The 26,888-nt window shown below is 41.0% G+C and overlaps 1 protein-coding gene across 17 annotated transcripts in view; it reads right to left on the bottom strand.

The window, feature by feature from the left end:
• MCF2L (MCF.2 cell line derived transforming sequence like) overlaps positions 1-26,888 on the bottom strand; it is a 163,906-nt gene that overhangs the window by 118,605 nt on the left and 18,413 nt on the right. The window contains exons 1-2 of one of the 17 annotated variants that reach the window (XM_065059018.1): positions 10,722-10,794; positions 10,550-10,631 (exon numbers count right to left, since the gene is read on the bottom strand). The exons of 12 other annotated variants lie outside the window; for them this stretch is intronic. In XM_065059018.1, coding sequence (XP_064915090.1) covers positions 10,550-10,628 — 79 coding nt within the window. In that variant the 5' untranslated portion in view covers positions 10,629-10,631; positions 10,722-10,794. Of the gene's footprint in view, positions 1-10,549; positions 10,795-15,811; positions 15,833-22,900; positions 22,923-26,888 lie in introns of those variants that run through there. 4 more of the 17 variants (XM_065059009.1, XM_065058931.1, XM_065058886.1 and 1 more) reach the window with 4 other exon arrangements.

Raw genomic sequence — 26,888 nt, 5'->3', positions numbered from 1 at the left:
TAAACCTGAATACTATATACTGCATTTGCTCCTATTTAATGTCATAGGGCTAACTCACTATACCAGCCACACTTCATACATCTCACATGTCACAGATTTTCCCAAACTGCCTGTCAAACCAGCAAGGCTGCTGGTCCGGGGCAGTGTCGATGATGAGCAAGTGGGAAGGCTCTCGTACCACCGCCTGCTCCTGCTTTCCTTCTCAGGCAGAAGACACACCGGAGAGCCACCAGCGACACTTGCAAAAGGTCAGGAGCTACTTGATGGGAAAGGATGGGAGAGGAACTCCTGAGGGAACATCGGGGAATGGGAGGGGCTTCTCTGCAATGTGAGTGCCAAACAGTAACACCCAGATGCCTTCCTGCCTTGGCAGCCACACATCGGGACTGCCTCGAATACCTGTATTTCCCTTCCAACCACTCCTGGATCTCTCTAAATTCTTGCCCTCCTTAGGGGATAAAAATTTAAATACTGCCTGTTCTCACCAGCTCTGATAAGAGTTCCCTGCAGCATCATGCAAATAACATGCAGAGTCTTTACTGAATTCAGTCCTAGACTGAAAGAAGCACTAGGTGGTGGGAGGGTGGGTAAAAATTATGTCAAATCAAGTCCAAAATTAATTGCTTTGTTTCCACATTTTAAAAGGCAGGTGGTAGGATGCAGAAAAGTTTGTTCCAGATTTTTTGAAGGCTGGATCGGAACAGTTAGCAATACTTCGACTTAAACGACTGCTCAGCACACTGTGCAAAATTAACAATATAGCATACCTTCATTCTCCTGAATACGAAATGTATGGCAGCCCTTTGTGCCATCCAGCTTTCATCAGACCTTTTTAATTCCCTGTTAGATCTTCAAACATGTAAACAATTGCTTTGAAAAACCCCTCCACCTGCCACACTGCAATAACTCATTTTCTGTCTTCATGCAACAACAGAAAGAAACTGCTTCTATTAATAATCCTCTCCTGCTTCAGGCTGTGTGCTCTCAAATCAATTCAGGTATACTGTTTTCAAAGGAACTGACGGTGAAATCATGATGCCTCCAAAGTCAGCAGCAGATTGCAATGACCTTGAAGAGCAAGTATGGCATGAGCTGAAGGTAAGAAACACTGAAGAGACTTAGAAGGTGGAAATTAAGAAAGGATACAATTAGAAAGCTCAGAATGCTATGTGTTGGTTTGTATTTTTTCCTTACCTTTACTTTGTAAGTTACTTCAAAAGTGATTTGGATGACACGGAAAAGACCTTTTTCTTTTCTGTAAGCTGCTGACACCATTTTGATCACCATGAACAACTTCAGTGGCTGCCTCCTGCTCTTTCCAATGCGCTCATTCTTTGCCTCTCTTTACCTTCAAATCTCTAGTATCAGAACTCCCAAGCACATCCCACAGGCCACTTGCAGCCTCAGCAGCCTTTGCACAGAACCCAGAAAGGGGACTTTTGACTGTGGCTGTCCTCGAAAAAAACAGCTGTGCCAGGATCACCGCAAATGTGTAGGTCCTAAGCAGACTGGAGCTGTCTCATAAGAGTCTCCCATCTACTGAGGCACGAATTAAGTAATGATGATGAATTTCCATCCATCTCGTGATTCTGTGTATGTAGGTCATATTCCATCATAACTATTAAACATAAAGCTATTGTGTTTTGGATACTGTGTTATGGGAGCCCCAGGTTCATGTCCAACTAAATGACTATCTGTGAGCAAAATATCCAGAAAATCTTCTTATACATCCTTATTTCTGCCTTCTGTTCTCATCCAAGCTGCACAAACACAGCCGGTTTTTGCTTCCTTACCCTGTCTTTCTCCTTCTCTTCCACTGTTCACAGTCCTCAAAGAAAATCCCTCCCTCAAACATAAATGTGTTTTTTTTCTCTGCTTTGCTTGTTACATTGAACATTCATGTGGGAGCTTTTATTTTGTTCTGAAGTATTTTTACAAGAAAAGACCATTTTATATAAGTGTACTTTGTCATTAAAAACGTGCTGAAGGTCTGAGTAAAATTTGTGCGAAAAAAGTGAAATGCTAAGGAAAGAAAGTATCAAGCTGCCTTTATTATAATAAATCCACTGGGTAATAACAACCAAGTTACAGACTCAGCTGGAAGCTGAAAACAAAACACAGCGAAACTACGCCGTGTTTGGAGAGAGAAGCGCACGGCATATGGGAGCAAGAGGGGATAAGTTGGTTAAGTTTTGCCTGGCCGCACAGCAGGAGCCTGCCTGAGAGTTCAGGCACTTCTCAGAGGCAGCCTGGGAATCAGACAAACCCACTCTTAGTTTTCATCTCTCCACATAAATTCGCCAAATGATTCTCTCCTCCTTCACTGCAATAAATCCAAAAACTGAAAACACTGAGATAATGCAAACAGGGAATAATCAATTCAATTACAGATACTCTGTGGCAGCAGGATACAGAGCAGCAGGAAACATTAAAGTTTGGCAGGGCCTTTCCACAGCAGTTGTTTCGGGAGGTGTCATGTCTGTAGTAACACAAGTCAGGTAAACACGGAAAGAGGAAACATGAGTCACGCAACACACCAGCCTGTTTAGTGCACTCCACGGGCCAAAAGCTGATGCAAGGCTGGGTATGCAAAGCTGCTGTTAAAACTCAGGCATGTGACATGAGGCAAACTCGACCAACCGGGTAAGTAACACAGGGTAACATGGAGTGACAACCAGAAGCCCAGGACAAAATACTGATCAAAATAAAGCACTTTGCCCAGCGTAGAAGCCAGACACAAAACCCTTTACAGAAAGACTGTAATTCATTGTTTGATATTTTTCATAATGAAACTTGTAGCCTGAAGAGTCATTTTTAAAATCAGCTATGTGTATTCTCATTATTTTCTGTTTGTATCGGTTATCCTGTTGACTCATATGCAAAGCTATCTTCTCTTTAAATTTATCAGGCTACAAGGCAGGAGTCAAAATAAAAGGAAGATACATTTCTGGCTCAACAAGAATTAGGTCTATAAAAGAACTAGGATGGTCGCTTCTTGGTGCAAATTTTCAGCCTGCTACATGAAGTGCTGAAGACAGGAAAGCCTTTTAGTAAGACTGGCACTTAGCAAATATCTCAAGCACATGAAGAGGAGCAGTGCTTACACTCTGAAGTAAAAGTGCAGGTTGAAAGCAAGAACCTACCTGCCATACAGCAGCATGGTTCTCAATTCGCCAAATACTTCTTTGTCCAGATTGTCAATGTTAAGAAGTCAGACTGCTGCTGAGCAGCACTACATGCCAACAACCTCAAAACCAGGCAGCACCACGCTGCATGGTGCTTTATCAGCTTGCCACAGTTTGAGCACCACATTCTGCTAGGAAGCCGTCAACCCTTGTGTCCTCAAAGGGATTCAGCCGCCTAAGGCCCTGTCACACCAGCTCCTCCCAAGCTCAAACATCAGTCTTCACATGAAGACAGAAACGTTTGGGGATGCATATCACAAGGCTTCTCCATTTCAGCTTACTCTCTTGCTGAAACTCACAGCCAATTACACCTTTTGAGTGACCAAGTTTAACATGTCTCCACCACAGCACAGGATTCACTACATGACTTCCCATTGCTCCAGGAAGCCACATGGAAAGCTTGATGGTCAGCTCCATACCCCTGGTGCACCACAACTCATATAGCACTTCCCGTCAGTCATCAAGAAATTCAAAGCATTAGTGCAAAAACTCAAAAGTCACAAGAAGACCAGCAGAGACAGACTGAAGATATAACTAGTATCCAAGATTGCTTTAAGCAAGGGGTCTATTATCTGAAACTACCCAGACTGTGCAGTAAGTCAAACTCCAAGATGATGATCCCGTCTGTACCTATACCCAGGACTGTGTACTTACCCAAACTGTTCCACAAGGCTTGAGCTGGCTGTACCCACACTGGTGTTAAGGGCAATGTTAAAGCCTGGACAACCAGACAGTTTGCCTCAATCACGATGCCTGCATTCCAAGTGGCTCATGCTCAAGCTATGCAGCTATTGGGATAATTGGAGGATTTAAAGTGAGGTCAAAATGGCTGACATAGTATTACAGGCTTATCTCAAGAGACATACAAGTGATTAATTCATAGAAAAGCATCCAAGATGATGTTCTTTCTGTCTGAAATAAAAGCATATCTGGCTGCTATTGAATAGGACAAAAGAAACGGAAAAAAAAATTAGTGGTTTTGCCAGATATTGTAAAACAGCAGGCTCAAACTTCTGGCCTGAAGTACACCGCTTCAGATACTGAAAACCTTAAGAAGGTGTTGGGCTGAGTCAGAAACAACAAATTATTAATAGCAAGTAACTCTCTTGACCTCCTTCATTAAAGGAAAAGCTGAGTGACCCAAACACCTCCTCCTCCCTGGCTTTCCTCGACACGTCAGCTTAGAGCAAACACCTTGACGACAACGCAGCCTGTGTTACATATCACACCCTTGTCCAGGCACTGGGCTGTCCCTGTTCTGCAGAAGTTCCCTGTTACTTGATATGCACAGGGTAATCTTGCAGCTTGGCGCTCTGTGGTTGCAAGCGTGGCAGGCAGCGTGCCAGGCACTCTTGCCAAGAAAGTATTCTGAGTCACTCTGATAATAAAAATGCATCAAAGTAATAGGGTTTTTTTCTTCTTTCATATCACTGAGTATAGAAGTCCAGGCAGGGCTTTCCTGGCTCTGTAAGCTTTAAGTATATATACTCAAAGCCAATAGACTGAACAGAAAACTGACAATTATGCATCATGCAATCCTCTGAAAAGCCACTCTACATGTGCCATCACTTACTGCTTAACGCCTATTTTGCCCCATCTCCTTCCTGTTTGTCTGTTGAAAGATATCCACACAGACTGCGACTTTCCCACTGCAGTGCAGCAACTGCAATTAAAACCAGTGAAAGACTGGGATAGATGATCTGATATGAGAGGTCATTATTGTTGACAAACAGTCTCAAAAAGAAGTGCACATGGATATAAAGTGGCCATTTTCTTTTTTGTTTTTCGTTGTGTGCTAACAAAAAAACCCCAAAAAACCCAAACAAACACAAACAAACCCACCACTTACTGAGCTGAAGTGCGTTGACACACAATTTTTAAGCAACAATAGTTTGATTAAAAATAAAATTTAATCAAACTCAGTGTTAAGCAAAATAGAATCATAGAATCACATAATGCTAGGGATTGGAAGGGACCTTGAAAGATCATCTAGTCCAATCCCCCTGCCAGAGCAGGAACACCTAGATGAGGCTACATAGGAACGTGTCCAGGTGGATTTTGAATGTCTCCAGAGTAGGAGACTCCACAACTTCCCTGGGCAGCCTGTTCCAGTGCTCTGGCACCCTTCACTGAGAAGAAATTTCTTCTCAAGTTTAAGTGGAACCTCTTATGTTCCAGCTTAAACCCATTACCCCTTGTCCTACCATTGTTTGTCACTGAGAAGAGCCTGGCTCCATCCTCATGACACTCACCCTTTGTATATTTGTAAACATTAATAAGGTCACCCCTCAGTCTCTTCTTCTCCAAATTAAGAGACCCAGCTCCCTCAGCCTTTCCTCATAAGGGAGATGCTCGACTCCCTTTATCATCTTGGTTGCCCTATGCTGGACTCTCTCCAGCAGTTCCCTGTTCTTCTTGAACTAAGGAGCCCAGAACTGGACACAATATTCCAGATGTGGTCTCACCACAGCAGAGTAGAGAGGAAGGAGAACCTCTCTTGACCTACTAACCACAAATAGTTTTCCTCGGAGTACCCAAAGGCAGCTCTCTTTAATAAGGACAAGATGGCTGCCATCTCAGAACCTTACTCCCATCAGTTTCACTAGATCCAGCCATTTTTGTTGTAAAACAAAACATACAACATAGAACATACAAAGAAACAGATGCCAAGAAGATGCACGCAGAAGCTGTAACAGCACGTGCTCATAGAAAACATGAGCAATGCACTCCTAATTGCTTAAATGGATCTGTTTGCAGCTCCCACCCTTCAAGTCTTGGCATTTTAAACCTCATGACAGGAAAAGCATGCCTGCTCTGTACTCTCTGGCCTGGGAAATCAGAGGCATCTTTCATGGTTAAGCTCAACATTGGGGCAGGAAATCTGCAGTGAAGGATCAGCAAGCTACTACCAGGCAGAGTCCTCCCCCAGGACCATTAAATGCCACCTGGGTGCAGAGGATGTGTTAACAACCTGCAGATTTCAGAGCTCTTAACTACTCCTCTTCAACTCTGCCAGCTATGTAGAAAGCTGACAAAGCTGCCAAGTATTAATTTAAGGCCCTTTGCGCTCAGACCTGCCTGCCAAATTCACACACCCACACAGAGCACTCTGCTACACACAGAAAGATTTTTTGGGGTTCCCAAACTTGAAAATCAAGTGAATCAAGGACAGATGCTACAGGGGTAAGGAAGAGCAGGCAAGCTTGCAAGGGAGTAGGAATAGGGAGGACATGCAGAACATGTCCTTCCAGCTGCCCACAACTTAATAACATCCGTTCAGTGTGCCCGAGGGTGTCCCCATTGCTCTGTGCAGTGAGCCTGCTCCTGCCAGTAATGCTGGGCACTTGGAGGGGGTATGTGAGTCCACTTCTCCTGCATCTGCTCCTAATTTGTCAAGACAGGTGAGCGAGCCTTCAGAAATTCGAAAGTTCTGCCTGTCAAGAAGACAAAGCCAAGGAAGTGAAGTGTAAAGTTTTGGTCTAAACTGTGAATATGACAGAAAATCTGGAGCTACTGAAAACTGACTGAAGCTGAAATAACCAAGTGTTGTTGCCTGTACATAAAATATTAGCACCGCATACATATTTACTAAAGAACTACGTACATGTTGATCTTCTTCGATTTGCAGATGTTTCTTCTTTTTGCAGAGTGCTAAAATTTTGTTTGAGGAGAGGAAACAGATGGTAGCTGTAATAGTGGCACCTTTCCAAGGTGGAAAGAAACCATTAGTGGGGCTGCCACAGGATTAAGGCTGGGAATGTCAGATTTCTATTGCCTGTTTACATGAATTAGACAACACTAGCACTGTGAGGCTTCCAAGCTCATTGCCAATACAAATGCGAGTAGTGACTGACAGAAAGAGCTAGTGCCTTAATGTTGTTTCTGTATCAGACAGAGAAAATTCTATCCTAAGCAGAAAACCCACGACAGACAGTGATATGGAAAACGTACGAGGTCCTGGATCAGAAATGTTTCTTACTTGGGGCTTCAACCTGTTCCACATGAAGGGGAAGTTCTGCTCATCCCCAACAATTTGTGGAAGAGGCTCTAATTTAACACAGCAACAGAACTGAGAAAGAGGAAGAAAAGTAAAAACTATGGCCAAATGAACACAAATGATGCAATTATCTATCAAAAAAATAAACATAGGCAAAGCCAGGATTGTATTTTTTTTTTTACTATCAATAATCATTTCACAGTTTGGGGGGGTGGGTGGATTGGAATTCTAATTAAAAGAAAAAACAACTTATGTAGAAATAGAGATTATATATTTTTTTTAAAATCACTTCTGCCTTGTTTTAAGGATTTATATGAAAACAGGGAAAGCAATAGTTCAGTCATCTAAGTCCAGGAGACCATTTGATAGAAGGGAAGTGACCGGGAGGACTGAGGAGCAAATGTGGGGAAAAAACAAAGGAAGATGCCATGGGAGCAACCTTTCTAGTTATTGGAAAAAGGCAGGGTACAAGGTTATTTTGAACTGTGGAGCAGAAGTCAGAGAAGGAATAGGAAGAGGATGATAGTGTTAAACTAAAGGGCATGATCTTCACGATCTTAAGGAGCTAAATATGTCCAGAAGCAGAAGATAATGTATCTGCAAGGCGTTGGAAGATAAAGCAAAGATGAGCAAGATGAGAAAGAATCAAAGCTTTTCCAGAGAAAGCTGTCCAGATTCATAAAATGTAGCAGAGGAATGCACGCAGGGGATCCTGTGAAAGGATCATGTTCATGAGAGAGTAAGGACTGGGAGGTCAGTAGTTTATTAATACCATGGGGGCTAGGAGTCAAATCTGAGTCTAGCCAGAGCAGTGGGAGCAGGACAGCTGAGAAAAGTGCTGGTGTGGCTGTGAGGGGCGAGTAGCTCAAAAAGGCTGTGGTGCCAGCACCAGACTGACCCAGGGGACCTAGTAACGGGAAAGCAGCCAGAGGCAGAAAGGCTCTTGTGGTGGAACAGCAAATGATTACAGAGAAACACAGATTAACTATATCTAGGTTTAGCCCATGGGGAAATGTTAGGTTAGGAGCTGAGCTATGCCAGGCTTCCCCCACAGCTCAGCAGAGGGAAGTACTTCCCCTCTGAATGTGCCCACATCTATCTTTTCAGTGCACATGGATTTCAGGGGAATTCATCTTCTGATTTACATGCCTAAAACTACCTGGGATGAATCTCAGCCTGCCGGCTCAGAAAAACAAGCAAAGGAAGAGGAATAATCTTCTTCCTCGAGTCCTACAAAGGAGAAAATCCCTTGATGCCTGAAGGTGGATGGCTGCACTATGGGGCAGCCAGGGGAACCTTTGCATTTCAATTACTCCTGAGCAGGGAGCTATTGAAAAATGGGCTTGGAAAAATCCTGCACGCGATCTCAGGCTGTTCAGGAAATCTCTGCTTACAAAAAGGTTTCAGAGTCAACAGAAAGACAGCTGTGAAGCCAGACAGTACATAATTTGACCCAAGGACAGAGTATAGCCCAAGAATGGGACAGCAACAGTCTAGGGAACCTGAAAAGAAAAAAATGAAAAAGAAATGGGGGGGCAGGGAAGGAAAAAGTAAAACTGAAACAGTTACCTACAAATACAACCACTAGCTGTAGACAAGAGGTGCCTTTGGCTTGGGAATACCCACATAGGGATTACAGCGAGGCAGAAAGAGAAGGGGGAGGAAAGGAACCAGCCAAACCCCATGAACATGAAATTGGCAGTGAAGTAACAGCTGCTTTTTTTGAAAAATATGCAAGTTTAACAAGCTAAATATCAGCACACAACCAGAGCCTGCTGGCAAGCATCAAAACAGCACTGGGAGCCACTAGTGGCTACATGAAGGTCACAGTGTACCTGCATCTACACAGCTGGGCGATGGGCTATGACACAGGCAAACCAGTGAGCCTGCTGCTAGGCTGGAGGCTTCTTCGACTGCAAATCAAGAAGAAAAGGCTCCCATATTCCCAGCCAATTCTACCATGCCTTATCTTGCCTCATAAAAACTACAGCAACGATTTTAAGAGAGTGGAAAATATGAGAGTTCTTAAACTGCAAAACACAGTATGCCCTAGCAAATATTAGGCTGGCTTTCTTCTCATTTAAATATTCAGAAAAATCAAAATAGGCAACACAATAAATACTCAAACATTTAATAAAGACGTGTTTTGAAAACGGGAGGATGATTATCAGGGGAAAAGTACATAGGAAAAACGAAGAGAAAATCGTATGGTGACCTTCACTTGTAATTTAATGGTTGTTGTCATCATACTAAGTCTTGCTTCCCCCCCAATATATTAATAAAAAGGTAAAATACCTACTTCCCCTATGCATGAAAACTGATGCAGCTAATCTGTTCATTCCACATTTGTCTTTTAATCTATCTGTTCATTGGACTACAGCTTCAGCCATCTTGCTAATTATCTCCTTTTAACACATAGAAATTGAAAAAGCTAAAAAAGTCACCCTTAGGAAGCAGAGGACCAGGGAAACGGGAAGATAAAATCCAAGTTTTGATACTGCAATGAATAATACCTTAAATATTCTGTATCAGCAAACCACTGGTTTGCCTCAAATGACAAGAAGGTGCAAGACTTCTGACATCTGTCAGCAGACTAAGAATAAAGGGCAAAAGAAACAGTTTCAAAGGATGCAAATACCACATCGTTTTCCAGGTAACTTTTAATTCTGAGATATTTTACATTTCCGCATAAGCAACACACAGGAAAACACTCTTAGATCTAATTACAGATCACCTTATTGTACACTGCTGTTAGTTCCAGTTTTGAACCCATTAACATTCACATTTTCAAGAAAACAAGAAAATCCCTCAGAAACCTTAAGAATCTTTCTACAATGCTAAAACCATTTTAGTAGAACTGTTGCAATTTTTAATCCATACAGATGTAAACCTACATTTCCCACGATTAATGCATTCAACACTTCATTCTCATGAAAGTGCAATTTAGACCCACCCAAAATACCGACTGCAGTGCTTTAGAGTTATCCAGGCTTTTCACTGCTTCCTATTAGACCCGTTCCCCTACACAAATCTGTAATTCCCCCTACCTCTTAGCTACAGCTGAGTCTGAGCTAAAAAAGGAATCCAAGACCCATTTAGAGTATTTGACTAGGCTAGCAGCTACCCGAAACTATTCAAGAGGATCTTCTCAAGCTTGCCTCATTAATATCTAAGCACTAAAAATGTTAATCAGCATTAATATAAACAAAAGTTTAACCTGGTGACAAAAGCTCTTAACGTTTTCTCTCCTATTAATGTGAGCATGCATAAAGAATGCTAGTCAGATTACCAGGATTTTCTGCAAACCCTACAAAATCACTAATAGCATCCACACAACACATTATTTAAGACCAGCAGCTCCTCCTACCCGCACACTGGGAAACCGCATTTAATCTTTGCATCAGTTCTTCTAGGGCCATTTCTTCAGTTTTCAGCCAGCACCTCATTCTCTGATAAAACAAAAAGAATCCAAAGCAAACATGCTCCCCCTGCTCCAAGAATGCAGGGAGGGGGGGGTCGGAAAAAAAAAGGAAACCAACCCAAAGCAGAGCGCTACAGCAGTGCTTGGCAGCCCTGCATTTCAATCCCCCCCCCCCCGCCTCGGCACAAAGGGAGGCAGGAGCGCACGTTCCCTCCTGGCAGCGCCTGGCTGAGGCGGGCGCTGCTGGAAGCCAGAGCCGTGAATGTTAATGACAGCAGGACGGCTTCAAACTTCTCTCCCCTCCTCTGCGTCTGGGTTTGCCCGCAGTGGAGTCCTCGAATGGCAGAATTTACAGCGAAGCGTTGATTAGCCCACGTACCACCGGTCTCTTCCCAGCCTGCAGCGAGTGCCCGGGAGGGCTGCGCTGAACCGACAGCGCGGGGAGCGATCGGGGAGCGCTGGGCGAGGATTTGGGGCTCGCAGGAAGCCCCATCACCCTCAGGTTGCCCTGAAGCCTGGCTCCTGGGCTCCCTTCTGCTTCCTCGCCAGTTTGTTGCAGGGTGGGCAGCCGTGGAGGAAAACGCCTTCCCTCCGAGAACACCAAAGCTGCTCTGCTCTCACCAGCCCGCAAGGTGCCTTCACATGCTGTTTGAAATGGTCATTTTTGAAACCTGAGGACTTCAAATTTCCTTTAAACACTGAGATAACCACAGCCACGTTCCGGACTGCTTGGAAGAGCTTGACTACTTAAATGTTGTGCCACAGCAGTCTCTGTAACTCTATTTCCCTTTCCCTTAGGCACACAGGTTTTAAAGTCGGGACCTGCAGACCCCCCCAACGTGGACGGGGTATAGGCAAGAGAACTGCTGTAGAAGGTAACTAAGAAAAGCAAGGCTGATAGCCAGGGAACTTCCATTCGCTATAGAGGGTACAGCACCACTGGAAAACTTTTAAGGATATAGAAAATTCCTACAAAACTGAAATACCTTTCTGAACAGCTGCTCCTTATAATTGATTTTCAGTGCTTTTACACAGCCTGTTTCACAAGTATCAAACTATGCAGCTTTTAATGGTTTTTCAAGACTATCTCAATACCTACTAAATCTCATTATTGGCATGTTTTTGCTGATGGTCAGCTGAATTCTCTCAGTCTTTTAATCACCATATTCTTTTTAGTTATGTCCTCTTATATCTTAGCCATTAAAGATATGGTTACCTATGGCTTAAAAGGACTGTGCTGTATTAATTAGGGTGAAGATTTTTTTCTACAGATTACACACAGCAGGCAAAAAGCAGCAGTTTTTCCTAGGAAAATATATGGATACCTATGATGACCTGTTCAATAACACTAGGGAGGCCATAAATAAAATAAAGGAAATAAAAAAAAGTTATTTAAGAGAACCCATTAATCTAGCTGAGCTTCCTCTGTCAATAAAATTGAGATCATATTTCAGTATTCATTTGTAGAAGTCCCACGTCATTTCCACTCCAAGTGTGATAGACCTACAGCAGCTCTATCTATTATATATGACTGAAGTCATGTATATTTCAATTTCTATATTAATAGAAATGAAAAATTAAGTCTCCAGTCAAGCTTTTGCATAACAAAGTATTGCCATAAAAATACAGCATCTATAGGAACTTCATCTGCAAAAAAAGTATTTTGTATATTTAAGATTGCAGGTCAGGCTCTGGATATTCAGGTGGTGAACCAGGAGTGAACCAACTAGAAAAGGTGTGCAAGTCCACAGGTTCATATGGATAGAATCATAGAATTATGGAATAGTTTGGGTTGGAAGTGACCTTCAAAGGCCATCTGGTCCAACCTCCCCCACAATGAGCAGGTTGCTCAAAACCCCATCCAGCCTGGCCTGGAACGTCTCCAGGGATGGCAGAGTCTTGTTTTGAAACAAAGGATGGGGACAGAACCCCATGTCCACAGACAGCCCAGGGAGAAGATCCAGATGTCAGGAAGTCAATGGCCTTGTTGACTGCAGCAAGTTGAAGGCCCAAGAGATTTTAGCGTACGCACAACAGCACAGTTCACTTGTAAGATTACACTGTTTCCTGGTGAAGCAAGAAGTGCAGGAGACATATTCATTCATAAGCATCTACTGAAATAGAAGATGCTAGTTCAATCCCAACTTTCCTTGAATGTCCTGCCTCAATTCAGTAGCGATTTCATATTTTCCTTGGAGAATCAGCAAACTGCTTAAGCTTCCCACATATGGCAAGGTCCATCTTTTCATGGCATCTTCTCAGTGAAATAACAAATGAAAAGCAAGATATAAAGATATAATAGTACTGATGAATTTTATCAGATCAGCCAGTCAACCTTCAGGATCACATACAAAACACCTATTTACACTTGTGCAAAATGAATGGGGAACTCATAATATGCTAGTTAAAGCTCAGTTATACAACCACCACCACTTTATATATTCTTTCTACACTTCCAAACACTTTTTGCACCTTCAAAGAAATTCAAAACATGCAAGACATGTCAGCGTGTCAAAGTGAAAGATGTCAGTTTGTTGGACTGAAAGTTAGTTTACCTAAAAGTATTTGTTCGGTTGGTTTGGTGTTTCATTTTTTGTTTGTTTTAATAATGTAAATTTTTAATCATATTCATTCATAGAAATGAGGCAGCCTTGTCTGGAGCAATACAGTAACAAGTTCGGGTGTAGTTTTTCTACTGAAGGTAACAGAGATACAGTGTTTTCAATATACTTAACCACAGAATGTGGAATTAAGGTCTCCGACAGTTTGAATCTAGACTCTAACTACATCATCCATGGTTTCATGAATAACTTTGAGTCAGTATAAAGAAAGTTAGTATAAAACTAACAAAAATCCACTCTTAACAAGAGAAGCCAACTCAGCCTTCTTGCAACAAAACTCAAACTCGTATCCTACCATGAGCTACCTGGGGAATCAAAACAGTTCTGAAAATAAGAGTGTCTGTATAGCTTGGGAATGAGCTACGGCAGTTTTTGCTCCTTTGAAGTTTGTACCTGCTGCCCCACACCTTTGCAGGTCACCACAAAAATCATATTAGGCAGTTAAATATTTCTTTTCATCCCCACACATCTCAAGCTAAATTAAAATTGGAGAATAAAAGGATTGATGTTCAGTTCTAGCCCTGAGAGTCTGTAAACACAATAGAAAATGTTTTCATTTTTCATGTAAAGTGTGATTATTTTTACTGAAAAATTCAAGCTGCTTCTAGAATTATGATTTTTAACTTCTGCTAATGTATCACCTCTAGCAAAAAATCTCCAGTAGCCCCAGCAAGCCCATGCTGCAGCAGATTCATACTTAAGTATAGGACTGTGTAAAAATGCTTTTACAAAGAAATCTGATGAACACCCATCCTTTCAGTTCTGCCTCAGGTGTTTAAAATGCAGAGAAAACATTTTTGTCAAATGGCCTATACTCCCATTTCTTTCAGTGAAACTGCAAGAAGTAAATGTATTGCAGAATTTAATCAACCTCCAAGGCTACATGGATGTAATATTTGACCAGATGTCTGCAGGTTTGCATTGATTTTCTTCTAAACTTCCACTGGGTTTGAAAGCCACACCACCATCATTTTTTTCCTTCAGTACTCTGCTTCACTCTGGTTTTGGCTGTGGTCTCCAGCTAAGCCTGTTCAAACACAACATTACATCCCTCTTATTTTCAGGCAGCTCCAGCCAAAAAAACATTACCTAGTTTTTCAAGAAACTGTAGCTATTTTGAAAATGTTCCAGAGTAATATACAACTATCCTCGTGTGAGGAGCCAAAGCAGTAACCTTAAATCATTAACATATAATCATATAAAGCATTTTGCCTGAGCAAAAGATACTTGCAACAATACACCTAAAGATTTCTCTGCTCACTTTACTTTAATCTCCACAATATAATTCGTCAATGAGTTCAAAAACATTAATGATGTGCCATGTGAAAAAGTGCTTTTGTTTAAACTACTTTCCTGAAATTTTTCTGGGTGCCCCAGTTTGCCTTTTGTGAAGCAGTGGAGGAAAAGAAAAAACAAACAAAAAAAGAAAGAGGAAATAAACACACTCTATTCACTTCTCCAAGCCATTCATGACTATACAGACCTCCACTGAAGGTGATATTATGTCCCCTCCAACTGCCTTTTTTCCAGAGAGAAGATTTCCTACACTAATTAGTTCCTACTTGTACAAAAGCAACCCCATACCTCTGACCGCCTTTGCCGTGCCTCTGCGTACCCTAATTCTACTCTAACAAAGCGAACAAAACTGGACATGGTACTGAAGAAGCAGGCACAGCAGAGATTACACGCTGACATAAGGATTTTGTTGTTCTCGGTTTCCCTCTCAGTGGTTTGTAACGCTCTCTTTGCCTTTTGGACCAACACTGAGTGCTAACTGAGCTGCTGCTGCTGTTTTCAGGGAAATACTCGCGATTGGTTGAGGTTTCTTACCGAGGGTACAGCTAATTTAGGGAATAATGTTGTCTCTTCTCCTATGTATCGCTCTGTACAAATAATTAATTTCACCTACTCTACTGCTCAGTTACTTTGCGCCACCAGTTTATCCTCCAACTGTTTGCATTCAGCATCGAATTTGATTATTTTAAATAATTTAACATATTTGCAAATTTAGTCTTTCCACACTTCCTTTCCATTTCCAGCTCCTTTGGGATTATGTTGAATAGCTGAAGCCCCTGTAAAAATCGCTGCTTTACTCCACCTGTAACTCCCCTCCACCCACAGAAAACTGAGCACCTAAAGCAACTCTGTTTCTTGTTTTTCAATCAATTATTAACCCACAAGAGGGCTTCCATTTTCACTCACAGGAGCTTAGTTTCTCTAAAAGCCTGAGAGCAGCTACAATGAAAAAAATGCTATTTATAAGATATGAAGTAGAACCATAAGAAATTAAAACACGAGTTTCCCTGCTGCTTTGCATGTGCCCTACTACATCATTTGCTGTAAGGGAATGGGCAGAGCACATGGATGGTTATACCTATACAGCTGAATCCTGTGCCAAACATCCCATACTGCTTTCCAGCAACACCACATGGGCAGCACCAGGCAGGCAAGTCAGCCACGCTCTTTTCTGGACAGCCCCAACATCACACACCACAAAACTCTATAGACTGCGTAAGCAATGAAGCTATAGGCATCCATGTCACCACCGCTGTCCTAAGAGACTTCAGATGTAGCCAGAAAGACTTACCTAAGCTGGGCTCCTGCAGAGTGGGAAGAGACCCACTTAATGTGGTTTTCATAATCTAGGTTCTCACAGGTCTCACAAAAAACTTCCACATCTACCCACTGCACAAGAGCAATACTGATCCCCAGCCCTAAATAAAAAAGGAAAGAAAAGGGAGACAGGACTGTTGATATGAAAGATCCAAACAGAAAATGCATTTTTAACATTTCAACCACCTCTTGGCACCAGTTCTTCCTTCATGAAGCAAAGGGATTTTTCCCTTTTATTTTTCTGAATGACTGAGTCCTCTTGGTAATCAGCCCAGTTAGGCTTTATTATGTAAAGCATCTGGGATTTGAAACTGGGATTCATAAGCAGAGATGGCAGTATGCAGTTTTTGGCAACACCTCAGTCTTCCACAAGGAGAAAATTGTTCCTAGATTCACCATCTTCAGGAACACAGAGAACTTTGCATTGTATAAGTCATTACTTTGCAAATACATGCAGGAAGAAAAAAAAAAAAAGTAAAAGTAGTTTTTTCATCTTAAAAACTTGACACTCACTCATATGAAGCCTGCGTATAGGCAGGGTTCATGTAGGAACACAGACTAAAGAAGCTTTCAGATGTGCAGAAGCATTTAACAGCTGAATTCCACCAAAATTATGCCTTGTTTTCCTCATCTATTAATTTACCAAATCTCTATCGAGTCCTCAGTGTCAGATCAACCTCCATAATATTTTCCCTTGAGAAAGTAAGTGACCTACAGAAAGAAAGGCCGGGCAGCTGCTCTCCATGCTCCCTCATCTTAGCCACATGCAGGGACCAGGCCGAGGTGGTACCCAGACCAAGTACTCAGCAGTAAGGGAAAAGCTTCATCCTTACCCCACAGGTGCTCCCCTTCCTTTCTGTTATTGCTCAGGCTCATAGCTTTACAGGATGGATGAAATGCAATATACTCATTTCTATTTGTTGGCCTCTTCCCCAATTCAGCCTGATCCTGCTATAGTCCAGCTCCCAGTACTTTCAGTCTTCTTCCCTAAACATCACTTTCCCCCTTATCCATTGCAATTTAGCCTCTCTTAAAAAAAACAAAACAAAAAACAACAACCAACGAACCAACCAACACCAAACCAAATTAAAAAAAAAAACAAAAAACAAACCCACACAACAAACAAACAAACAAAAAAAAAATCAAGATTAATTGTTAAAGTTTAGCTTAGCCACTAATTCTTCCATAATTCATTTCTTCCATACCTGGTACCTCAGTTTCACACTAGAGCAGCATTCCTCATACTTCCATAAAGTTTTCCAGTGAGGCTCTTCAGTCTGAATGAACTTAAACCAATTGACTAGATCAAGGGTTTCAATACTTCCTAACATAACAGGCGGGCCTTCTTTTTCTCCAGCCTCCCTCACTTGTATAAAGCAAATGAAAGAAATATCATTTGAACCTCCTCTGCTGTTCTTCTGTGTTTTTAAAGAGAGCTAATTTTCCCAGTAACTGCTTCATTCAATTTTCTTCTTGATTCTCCTCTTTTGCCACATGGGATTAAGTAATCACTGCAGAGCCAACAGCCTTGAAAGAGTTTATTTAGCGCAATACCTCCAATTGCCCCTGCTCAGCTGAGGGCTGCTCTGGCCCTTTCTTCCTCTCTAGTCTGAGGAGCTAAGCTACCCAGATGTGCCAGCAGCTGGACTACTCTAAAAACAGGCATGGCCTTTTTGTCAGTGCAATTCCAAGAAAGACTCTACCTTTCTAAGTTTACTGAGGTGTCTTTATAGATGAAGGAAGCACTTTCTGTAGGAAGCCAGCAACACTAAAGATAGGAAGCATGTAGGTGAGTGGTGAAGGAACTTGCTGCAAACATAAATAATACAGAAAGAAATAAAGTATCACTGTTATTTGCCTTGAAATGCTCCCACAGGTATGTATAATTAAAAGAAAGGCCACACAAGGGAAACTGTAGTCCAACTCCTAAAAAAAGCATGAAACACAATACTTTGAACATATTAAAGAACAGAAATCAAGGGGCTTTTATTTTAGACAAATAGATATTTAAAGGTACCATGATAATGAAATAGGTGGTAAAGTCTGCAGAGGTTTCATAGTCATATTCCCTGACAGAGTTAGTATTTGGTATTTAAATGCAGAAATGAAATCAATCCAGAAAACAAATATTTTGTTTTGTCTTGTCAGGGTGGTTTTCTTTTCAAAGGAAATGCAGGGTCAAAGGAAATTAAGAGTCTTTGACTTCTCACCCCCTAAAAAAAGTCAGTCCAATGTTTTTTAAAGCTCTAACAATTGAGGTCTTCTACAAAATATTAGACTTCAAATCAGTCCGTGTGTGTGTACGTGTGTGCGTTCATGTTCAGATTTGGAGTATTAAGAAATGTTCAAGTTTTATTACATGTCCCACTTTGTAAAAATCACTATTCAAAAGGAACTGGCCATACACATAAAAGTTTAGCAGGTCTACTGTTCAAATGTCAGGACTGATTTAAAACATTCTCAGGAAATTACTATGTAGTGGAATGTGGTATTTATTATAACTGTCACTTACAATTGTTAATTTCACTTACACTCAACAATCTAAAAAGTATTCGGAATTAAAAAAGTAGGGTTTTCCCAGGACCATTCAATTTGATTGCACAGAATAAAACTGAAGTGCTTATCCCTGAGGAGCAGGCTGACAACTTTTATCACAGATAAAGAACAGAGTAGAAAGATGTCCACTTTAATCTGAAACTTTTTTTTTAATGGGACTTATCTTAAAGTTTGACTGCCCTTTTCCAGTTTTACATCTTTCAAAATATAGCATTTACTGGAGATTTAGGGTGACAGAAAGCTTTTCCCTTTTTAGGAAAGGAAATAGAGCAATACTCAGGGAATGCACTGAGGACACAGAAAAATGACATTTGTGATTGGTCTGGGTGAGCTGCCCATCTCTGGCAGACGTGTCCCCCCAGGGCTACTCACTGTGCTGCCCTGGGTGCTGGGGCCTCCCTCCTGGATTTCACCCCAAGTGCTGATCAAAGACTTGGCTCTGTCTTGACATAGAACAGGAAAATGTAAGACGTCTCATAAAGTATCCAGGAATAGGAAAAATAATTTCCAGCCTGCAACCAAAGAGGCCAAACCCCAAACAAGATCTATCTTGCTGCAGAACGCTCGCCTGCACCGTAGGTACTGCAGTGGTGTCTTTGTCTTTCACAACAGACCTTGAAAACTTCTCTGTGTAGGCTTCATTAACAGGCCAATTCCCCCATCTATTTTATCACATACAAGCCTCACTAAATAAAACACCATTACTTTTTAGTCTGGTTATTTGTGTTGATGGATGCTTAATACAGGACAGAAAGACCAGGTCAGGTCTCATTAAAATTTGCAGGAGATTCCAGGTAGTGGAAAAAATGCCTCTGGAGGAAAACAAAAAAGGCTTTTGCAGATAATTGTAACTTTTTTAATTTCTTGACAAGCAAAAGCACTATGTCCAGTCCACAATTACTTGAGTTTTTTTAAATTAGAATATGAAGTTATGAGATCTGAAAATGTTCACTATTTTTTCCATTTAATATTCTGCACAGAAGACGCTACTTCCCAAACCAGCCAAATTAAATTGATCTGTCCTAGGAGCAGGTCTGCACAACACCTCACTAGATGAGGGAAAACAAATGTTCTTCAGTTTTTAGTTCATCTGCCTTCATTATGGTAAAGCTGTCAGAAAGGAAGATGTCATTTAGGCTTCTTTACAGTGTAAGCCATATCCAGACCACCATTTAATGCCTTCTTGAAACAGAAATATTGCTTTTATGCTTTAATAGGCTTCTGAAAATATTGCTTAGTTTTCTTGAAGGACCACAGTCCTGACTAGTTAATGCTTTTGAAATAAAAATGTAAGCATGCATGTATACATTTCTTTGTTATTTTGATTATGCACTGCTGTTGCTATTTGTTTTCCCTCCTTCACTCTTGCAGCAATTTCCAATCCATAACAAAGATTCGTCAGTGACAAGCTTAACACAATGCAGTTTATTTTCACTTTTTTTTGCCTTTAAAATGCAGTAAAAAGTGCTTTTTGACAAATCACCTATTACACATAAGTTGCATGGGCTTCAATTTCAAATAATTTTTAAGCTTTATAATGTCTGGGTACTTTAAAAAGCATCTTCTGAGTTGAGTCAATCACAAGCGCAACCAAGAGCTGGCTCCATAAATCCACAAAGATTAACACAGAGGGACAGGCTCCTGTAGATACTCATCCCCAGAGCACCACACGCCATTTTTTCTCCAGCTCACAAGACATGTTTGTTTCTAACCCCATCCAATGCTGTCACGTCAGCTGCATAGCTACTGGTAACTAATAACCTCCATGATGCACCAAATGGTACACCAAATATCTTCAATATCTTCAAATATCTTCAATACTGATATTCTCAACTGTCCTGTCCTGCACTTCTGCCACCCATTTGCATTTACTGATCAGATGTAGCTACTACATCAAGATTGATCTGTAGCACAGGGTTCCTTCAAAAGCTCAGTAGCAGAAGGACTACTGAAGCAGTTACACAACTTGGATGTGCTGATTCAAAGAGCACATTTACAATGCTGGTTTTGGTTCATCTCCAGTCAGATGTTAACACGCAGATAATAACATTAAAAAAAAAAAAAAATTAATAAAAAAATTCAGAAGTACACAAAAATTTCTAAGAACATGAAGGAAAAACATATTAATGTGTCAGGCAAAAAAGCCCACGGCATCTCACACTATTTCATTGTATGTGGTGATATATTTGTCATACCATACAATGCTTCTGCATGATTATTGTTGGTGTTAGGCCTGGAAAGGACATCAAGGAAATAAATAATTATGCTACCATATGCCCCTTTCTAAGACAGCAGATGTATAATGGACCACTCTCCAACCATGCTCCCATGTGTTCCATGGCAATGCCTGCATCTCTGAAGGAGAACATTTTGATCCTCTTCACCATTCCCACCTGTGTACCCAAGAGGAAGAGCATATTCAAAGACAAATACTGTCCATGTATCAGCAGAGCACAGATGAGCAGCAGAGAGAGCAGGGAGCCTAGAATTATGAAATATAATTTAAAAGCTGTGATTCCAAAGGGCAGCATATAGAGGAGGCTTGAGGATATCAGATAACATGCACTGGAATGCCTGACTTGAAACTTTAGCTAGACTACAGCAACATATGTGAAAGGAAAACTCTCTTTGGTCACGAGACTGATCTGCATTAGAATCCTCCTAAGAGTCATTTGCTACCTTCAGGATCTTGACCAGCCCTTTAAAGAAACAAACAGACATTAAGGAAATAGTCACCTTTGCATCTGTAGTTATTAATACAGTTTGATCTGCCATTGCTAGGATCACCTGCCACAAAAGCAAAAAATCACCAAGTAACTTTGTCTGGAAAGCTCCACTGGGTAAAACCAAAGAAATCCATAAAAACAAACAACTTAGCAAATAATGTTTGAGATATTATCAAATACACAAGTCTGATATTCTCTACCTATCCAAAAGCTTTCCATAACATGCTACCTGTAAAAACTCTTATCCTACTTCATCTTTCTAAAGACCAGATTTCTCTTCACTGTCACATGCATCTGCAAATGGGATGTCTTGTAGAATAACTAGCAGTGGTGTAGAGATGGGTTGCAGTCAAAGAGTTCTCAAAAAGTAGAAGTAGTTGTGTTATTAGATGGTTTAACTTCAATTATATTGCTTTCATGGGACTAGGCAACATGCTGTTCAAGGACCTGCACTATTTGCTTTACAATAGAATGAATACTTTTGTATTAATTTTCTAGGTCTTTAAATGTGTAGAGACAACAAGGAAGGGTAGGACAGGATTCAGAAGACAGACCATGAATAACAGCTGACATACAAATAATTCTTTCACTCCTGTTCCTTTCCTTCCTCTCCCCTGACATTTATAAAAGAGTATTTAAAAGTAAAGACTGATTTCTCATGGAAGAAGACAGTATCTGCCTGCTCTCCCCAACTCCCAAACTAGGCTGTTTGTATAGACAGAGCACACGGACTATTCTAATGTAATCTGGAGCACCCAAAGCAAAAAGTAACAAAAGAAAGTCCATGAAAGCTTCACTTCAAGTTCTTTCTAGGGAAAGAACTCTTTAAAAACATATACCTCAGCAATGACAGGCAACATTATCTGTAGGGAAAACACAGTAAGGTCTCAGATTGAAATGTTGTTTAATATTCATGAATAAAATATCAAAAGCAAAGGGCCTAGTGACTAAACTTATATATAATTTCATGTGAACAGCTGTTCCCTGTTAGAGAGGAAAAGAAGTTTATGAAATATTTTAAAGCCTGTTTCAGTAAGCAAGCCCACCATGGAATCACTGAAAGATGCTTCTATAATATTAGACAAGCTACAGCTAATGTTTTTTCAACCTGTGTTAAAAGTGTTTTTCTATACAGCATAGTCTTCTCAGTGCCATGTCCAGTATATATAGCAAACCATTCTACTAACAAAAAGACAGTCGCAAATGTGACCTCTACCTCACTTACTTGTGACCCAGGTACACACATGAAGATACATTAAACATACCTGCTGAAAAACAATCTAATTCTTACGCCATACTTGCTTAACAGAGCTTCTCTTTCTTAAAGTACAATAATACAAGTATGTTTTAAATTAATTCTTCCTGATATGCTCACACAACCACACTGTTGCACAGATTTGTTTTTGGCTTGAACAGTTGAAGCTAATCATAAGCATCACTTAAATCTTTTAACACATTATATGAAATCATCCTCCTCTCACAGCCAGAACAGAAATACATGAGAACACATACATGTATCCCATACAGATTTAATTAATTAAATTAGGAATAAACCCAATCTCATGCCAAAATGCTATTATGAGGCAAATGTACCAGCAATTGCTTTCAGCAGCTCTCTGATCTCCAACTCCAAAACCCAGCTAAGACTGCAATAATATGCAAACAACAGCATTGAACTTTAAAAGGCAAGACTTTAAAAATAAGTATTCAGAAAACTAGATGCTGTCTGTAATTAAATATAAACACACAATCCATGTTTAGACTTGAAAAGAAAGACCAACCTTTCTTCTTGTTCTGTCCAAAATCCAAAGCATGTCACACATCTCCTTTGATCAGGTGTTTTATGCGAGAACAGCATAAACAACACAGCATTTGAGAAACACACATAGTAAAAAGGTCCAAGTGTGCATGTTCAACTCTTCTCAAATGCAGATAAATACACAGGCTCAGTGCAGTTCATTTAGCTTTTGCAGTGAATTTGTTTCCAAGGAAACCAATAGGTGCAGATGTTTTCCCATATAAGAGGGAAATTCAGCAGATTACTCATTTACTCAGTATCTTATTCATTCATTTTTTCTGACCAATAGCAAACTATTCCTCAGACTCTCTTAGAAGACCAGACTGCATTTAATTAAAAAAAAAAAGTGCCTTCGCTATCCATAATCTTACTGAGCAGGTGTTGCTAAAGGACGCATGTCACCTTAAAAAGAATAAAGAGGAAAACAGTTATAGTCTCCTCTCCCAAAGAGACCTGCCTCCCTTGCTTTGTCTCCTTCAACAAGACTGTGCCAAACCCACCCTGTTTCCAGAGCTTTCATCCTAAAAGATGCTCCAACAACTTGGCAAGGTCCCAGCTTCCAAGGGACAATGCTGACTTAGAGAGCTATGGGAATGCCTATTCTTACCATATGGTACAGCTTTGCAAAATTGTATTGTGCTATAGAAGCATCATCACAACCAACATGATTTATGCTTCTTAGGATAAGAGTACAAAATCTGAATATTTACTAAAGCCACAATGGAGATGCAGGGTAGAAAATCTACAGTCCTTGCAGTTCTTCCACAGGACATTAAACCTATAACTCAAAGTTGCAAACACAATGCTTCCTTCTCATTCAGGCTGCAGATTCCCAAGCTGATGTATATAAAACAAAACACCATGGACACTACTTTAAGTTAGACCTCTTTTCTCTCTGGATAAGATACAGGAATACTTACTATACCTTCTGGGCTCTGAAAGCTTTTTCCCCCTTGTCCTCTTTCAGTGTTACTGATTCAACAGCAACATCTACTGGGCAAGAAAGAGAAAGATTGAATTTCTTACAAGAGATTAAAGGGCCAGACGCAGTAGCAGAAAAATGACTACAGCACTCATCTCTGGATACTTCTGCATCCTGGTCACTGCAAAACCAGAACTGAAAAGAACAACATTTTAAAATATGCATTTTCTCTCTCCTGACCTCTCCAAGAGGAAAATAAACACAACAAAAAGATGGATAAAAGAATAGCAGTGACTTCTGTTTGCTATTTGGAGACACTGTATTTATATTACATCTTCTAGGAATATTAGATACACTAGGCCAACAGAACCAGTTGACAGACATTCTGCCAGTAAAGGCACTCAATCAGTCTTCAAGTTCATGCAATGAAGAGGTTTATTATGCACCTTTTTTGCTCTTTAACTCTGTTTTTCCCTCAAGAACACACAACCAAACAGCAGTGACTAATAAGCAGCCAGATCAGACCAAGCAAAAGTTCTGCAAAACTCCATGGAGAAGAAGATGATCCCACGTGAACCTATTAAATGCTAAGAACAAGAATCCCGAAGAACTTTGGCCTAATGACACCCAGCATTTGCCTTCCATAACAGAATCTGCTGGGGTCTAAATTCCTCAAGTAGAGCACAGGAAGAATTGAGGCTTTGTGAGAAGGCCCCAGGATAATCCAAGTCTCTGGCAGGTTCCACCTAAGCAAATCAAAGTCAACAACAGAGGAGTAGCTGAGCTCCATCCCTCTTTCTGCAAAGAGTGGCATTTCATCTGCCTGCTAAAAGGCACATATCGTGATCAGGGTTCACAGTCACAGCCCTTGCCTGGCTTTTGACATCCACGTAATTCCATCTCTTAAAACGCAGTCAGATGAGAACAGGATCCCTATTACAAGCACTGATTATGCATCACATTTAAAGCGATTTTTTATTAGATGGATGAATGCAAACAGCACAAAACTCAAGACTCCCATTTTACAAGTTAGGGCCTCACTCAGTCAGCAGGTAACCAAGTTTCCCTTTACTACCAACACCCTGGTCTCATGAATCTTGGCTCCTTCAAGACAGTGTCGTCACCCAGACGGTCAGCTGGGCTTCCACCCAGCCCTCTTGGCTGAGGAGGAAACCGAAGTGCACCCTCTTTTTCTCAGCAAGTGCTCCAATCAGTTTGTGCTATGACATATGTTGGGAACCCCAAAGTCTCTGTATCCAGCCTGCACGAAGCTGACCCTCCTACCTTCTGAGAAGCTCAGCAAGGTGTAGAGTGGGCACATGTAGCAGCTTAAGAAAACAGCACACATGAAACTGTAGGCAGCCTTCTCAAGAAGGCAGCAGGTCTGAGTGAAGCCAAGGGGACCCATAAGCCCCAGATAGCCCAATCTTCACCAGCAAAACTACTAAAGGAATTACAAAGAGAATGAGGGACACCCTCTTGGACTTAAAATACCTAAATGCTACCAATGTCCCCCAAACATTAGCACTCCTCTCTCCTTGGTGAGGCTGGTGAGACTCTTCACTGTAGCACAGTGAACAAAAGCAAGCCCAGCAGCCCTGCTGGAACCACACCAGTTGGTAAAATGGGAAAACAACCCAGCTGCTCCCTTTGGGCTCAGTCCTGGCTGCACACACATATGCCAGTGTGATACCTTCTATAATCTCATTTATAGCCTTCCTATGTAAATTTGTTTTTCAACAGTGAAAAGAGTAGATTTCTGTGGAACAAAATATGCCAGGTGTGCAATAAAATGCATCATACTGTTGCTCAGAGCTGGAATGATACAAAAGTACACTACAGCGTGCAGATGGAATGGCAAATTTCTACATGTAATATAGTTCTTGAATATATAGTATACTTTCTATAATAAGAAGTGTTTCTCAAAATGAGCAATAATAGGGAGGGGGGAAAAAAAGTAAAGACAGCTTCCTTAACATGTAACAGGGCCTTTTTGCAGTATTGTTTTCCTCACTCCTCTGACTGCAAGCCCTGCCTATGTGGAAAAAGAAACTTCCAGGATGCCTCCTGGGAAAAACCCTTTCTTCAGCACACAGAGTGCTAGCGAAGAGGACTTCAGGCAGCATTAAGAGAACTGATTCTGCTTTAGACCCACCAGCCTCGTTCCAATCGGGAACAAGTCCTGGGAGCATTATGAAGGTCTCCAGCACCTTCTCTGCAAATACACAACATCTTGCGTGTATCCACACACCTTACTGGAAAGAGAAGCTGCTGGCAAGACTGCCTGGTTTTTCAGGGACCTGCTCACCACTTCTCAGAAACCTCAGCAGAAGTGGCATTGATATCGTTACTCTGGAAACTTCACCTTTTGGACAGGTCTCTTTGGCAGCAGTTAATCCCAGGCACCTTATTTTCTGCTGCACCTTATTTGCGGCTGCTGCTTTCCCTAACAAAAAAATCAAGTCAATCCACCATTTTCAGTGTAGCTCTTTTGCCCCAAGATGATTCTTGGAAGGAAGTCACACATGGCACAGGGCTACCACAGAACCTTCCTTCTCTCTCTGCCTGCCTCCCTCCCTCCCTCCTTCCACACATTTAATAATTAGCAAAAGTATATTTCCCCAGGTAAGCCTTTGCAAAACAGGTCACACAAATTTGACAGCAGTAAGCTTAATTGACAGACTCCAGATGCAATATCAAATTCATTTCCCTCCTCCTCTCTACATAAAAAGTTTAGTAATAGTTAATGGAAAAAGTATTAATCTGTTCAATAATTGGTTTAGATTATATTTTTAGACTACAGGCAATAATCTAATTATGTGCAAGAAATAATTTTGAAGAATTGCAATTTTTCTAATGTACTTTATGATCAACAAATAGGCTGATGCAGATCTGACAAGCTAAGAAAACAGAACTGCTCACCAAGTAATTTAAATTGCATGTCCAAATTAAATGAACTCTCTTTAGCCTCTAGCTATTAAAACAAACACAATACCTTTAGCTAGAGGAAAAGGTTTTCCTTTGACAGCTGGCCATTTAACCAATTCTA

Source organism: Columba livia, chromosome 1 (genome assembly GCF_036013475.1).
Source record: "Columba livia isolate bColLiv1 breed racing homer chromosome 1, bColLiv1.pat.W.v2, whole genome shotgun sequence".
NCBI lineage: Eukaryota > Metazoa > Chordata > Aves > Columbiformes > Columbidae > Columba > Columba livia.
The sequence above is the reverse complement of the archived record's forward strand: the minus strand, read 5'-3'. Positions and strand labels throughout refer to the sequence as shown.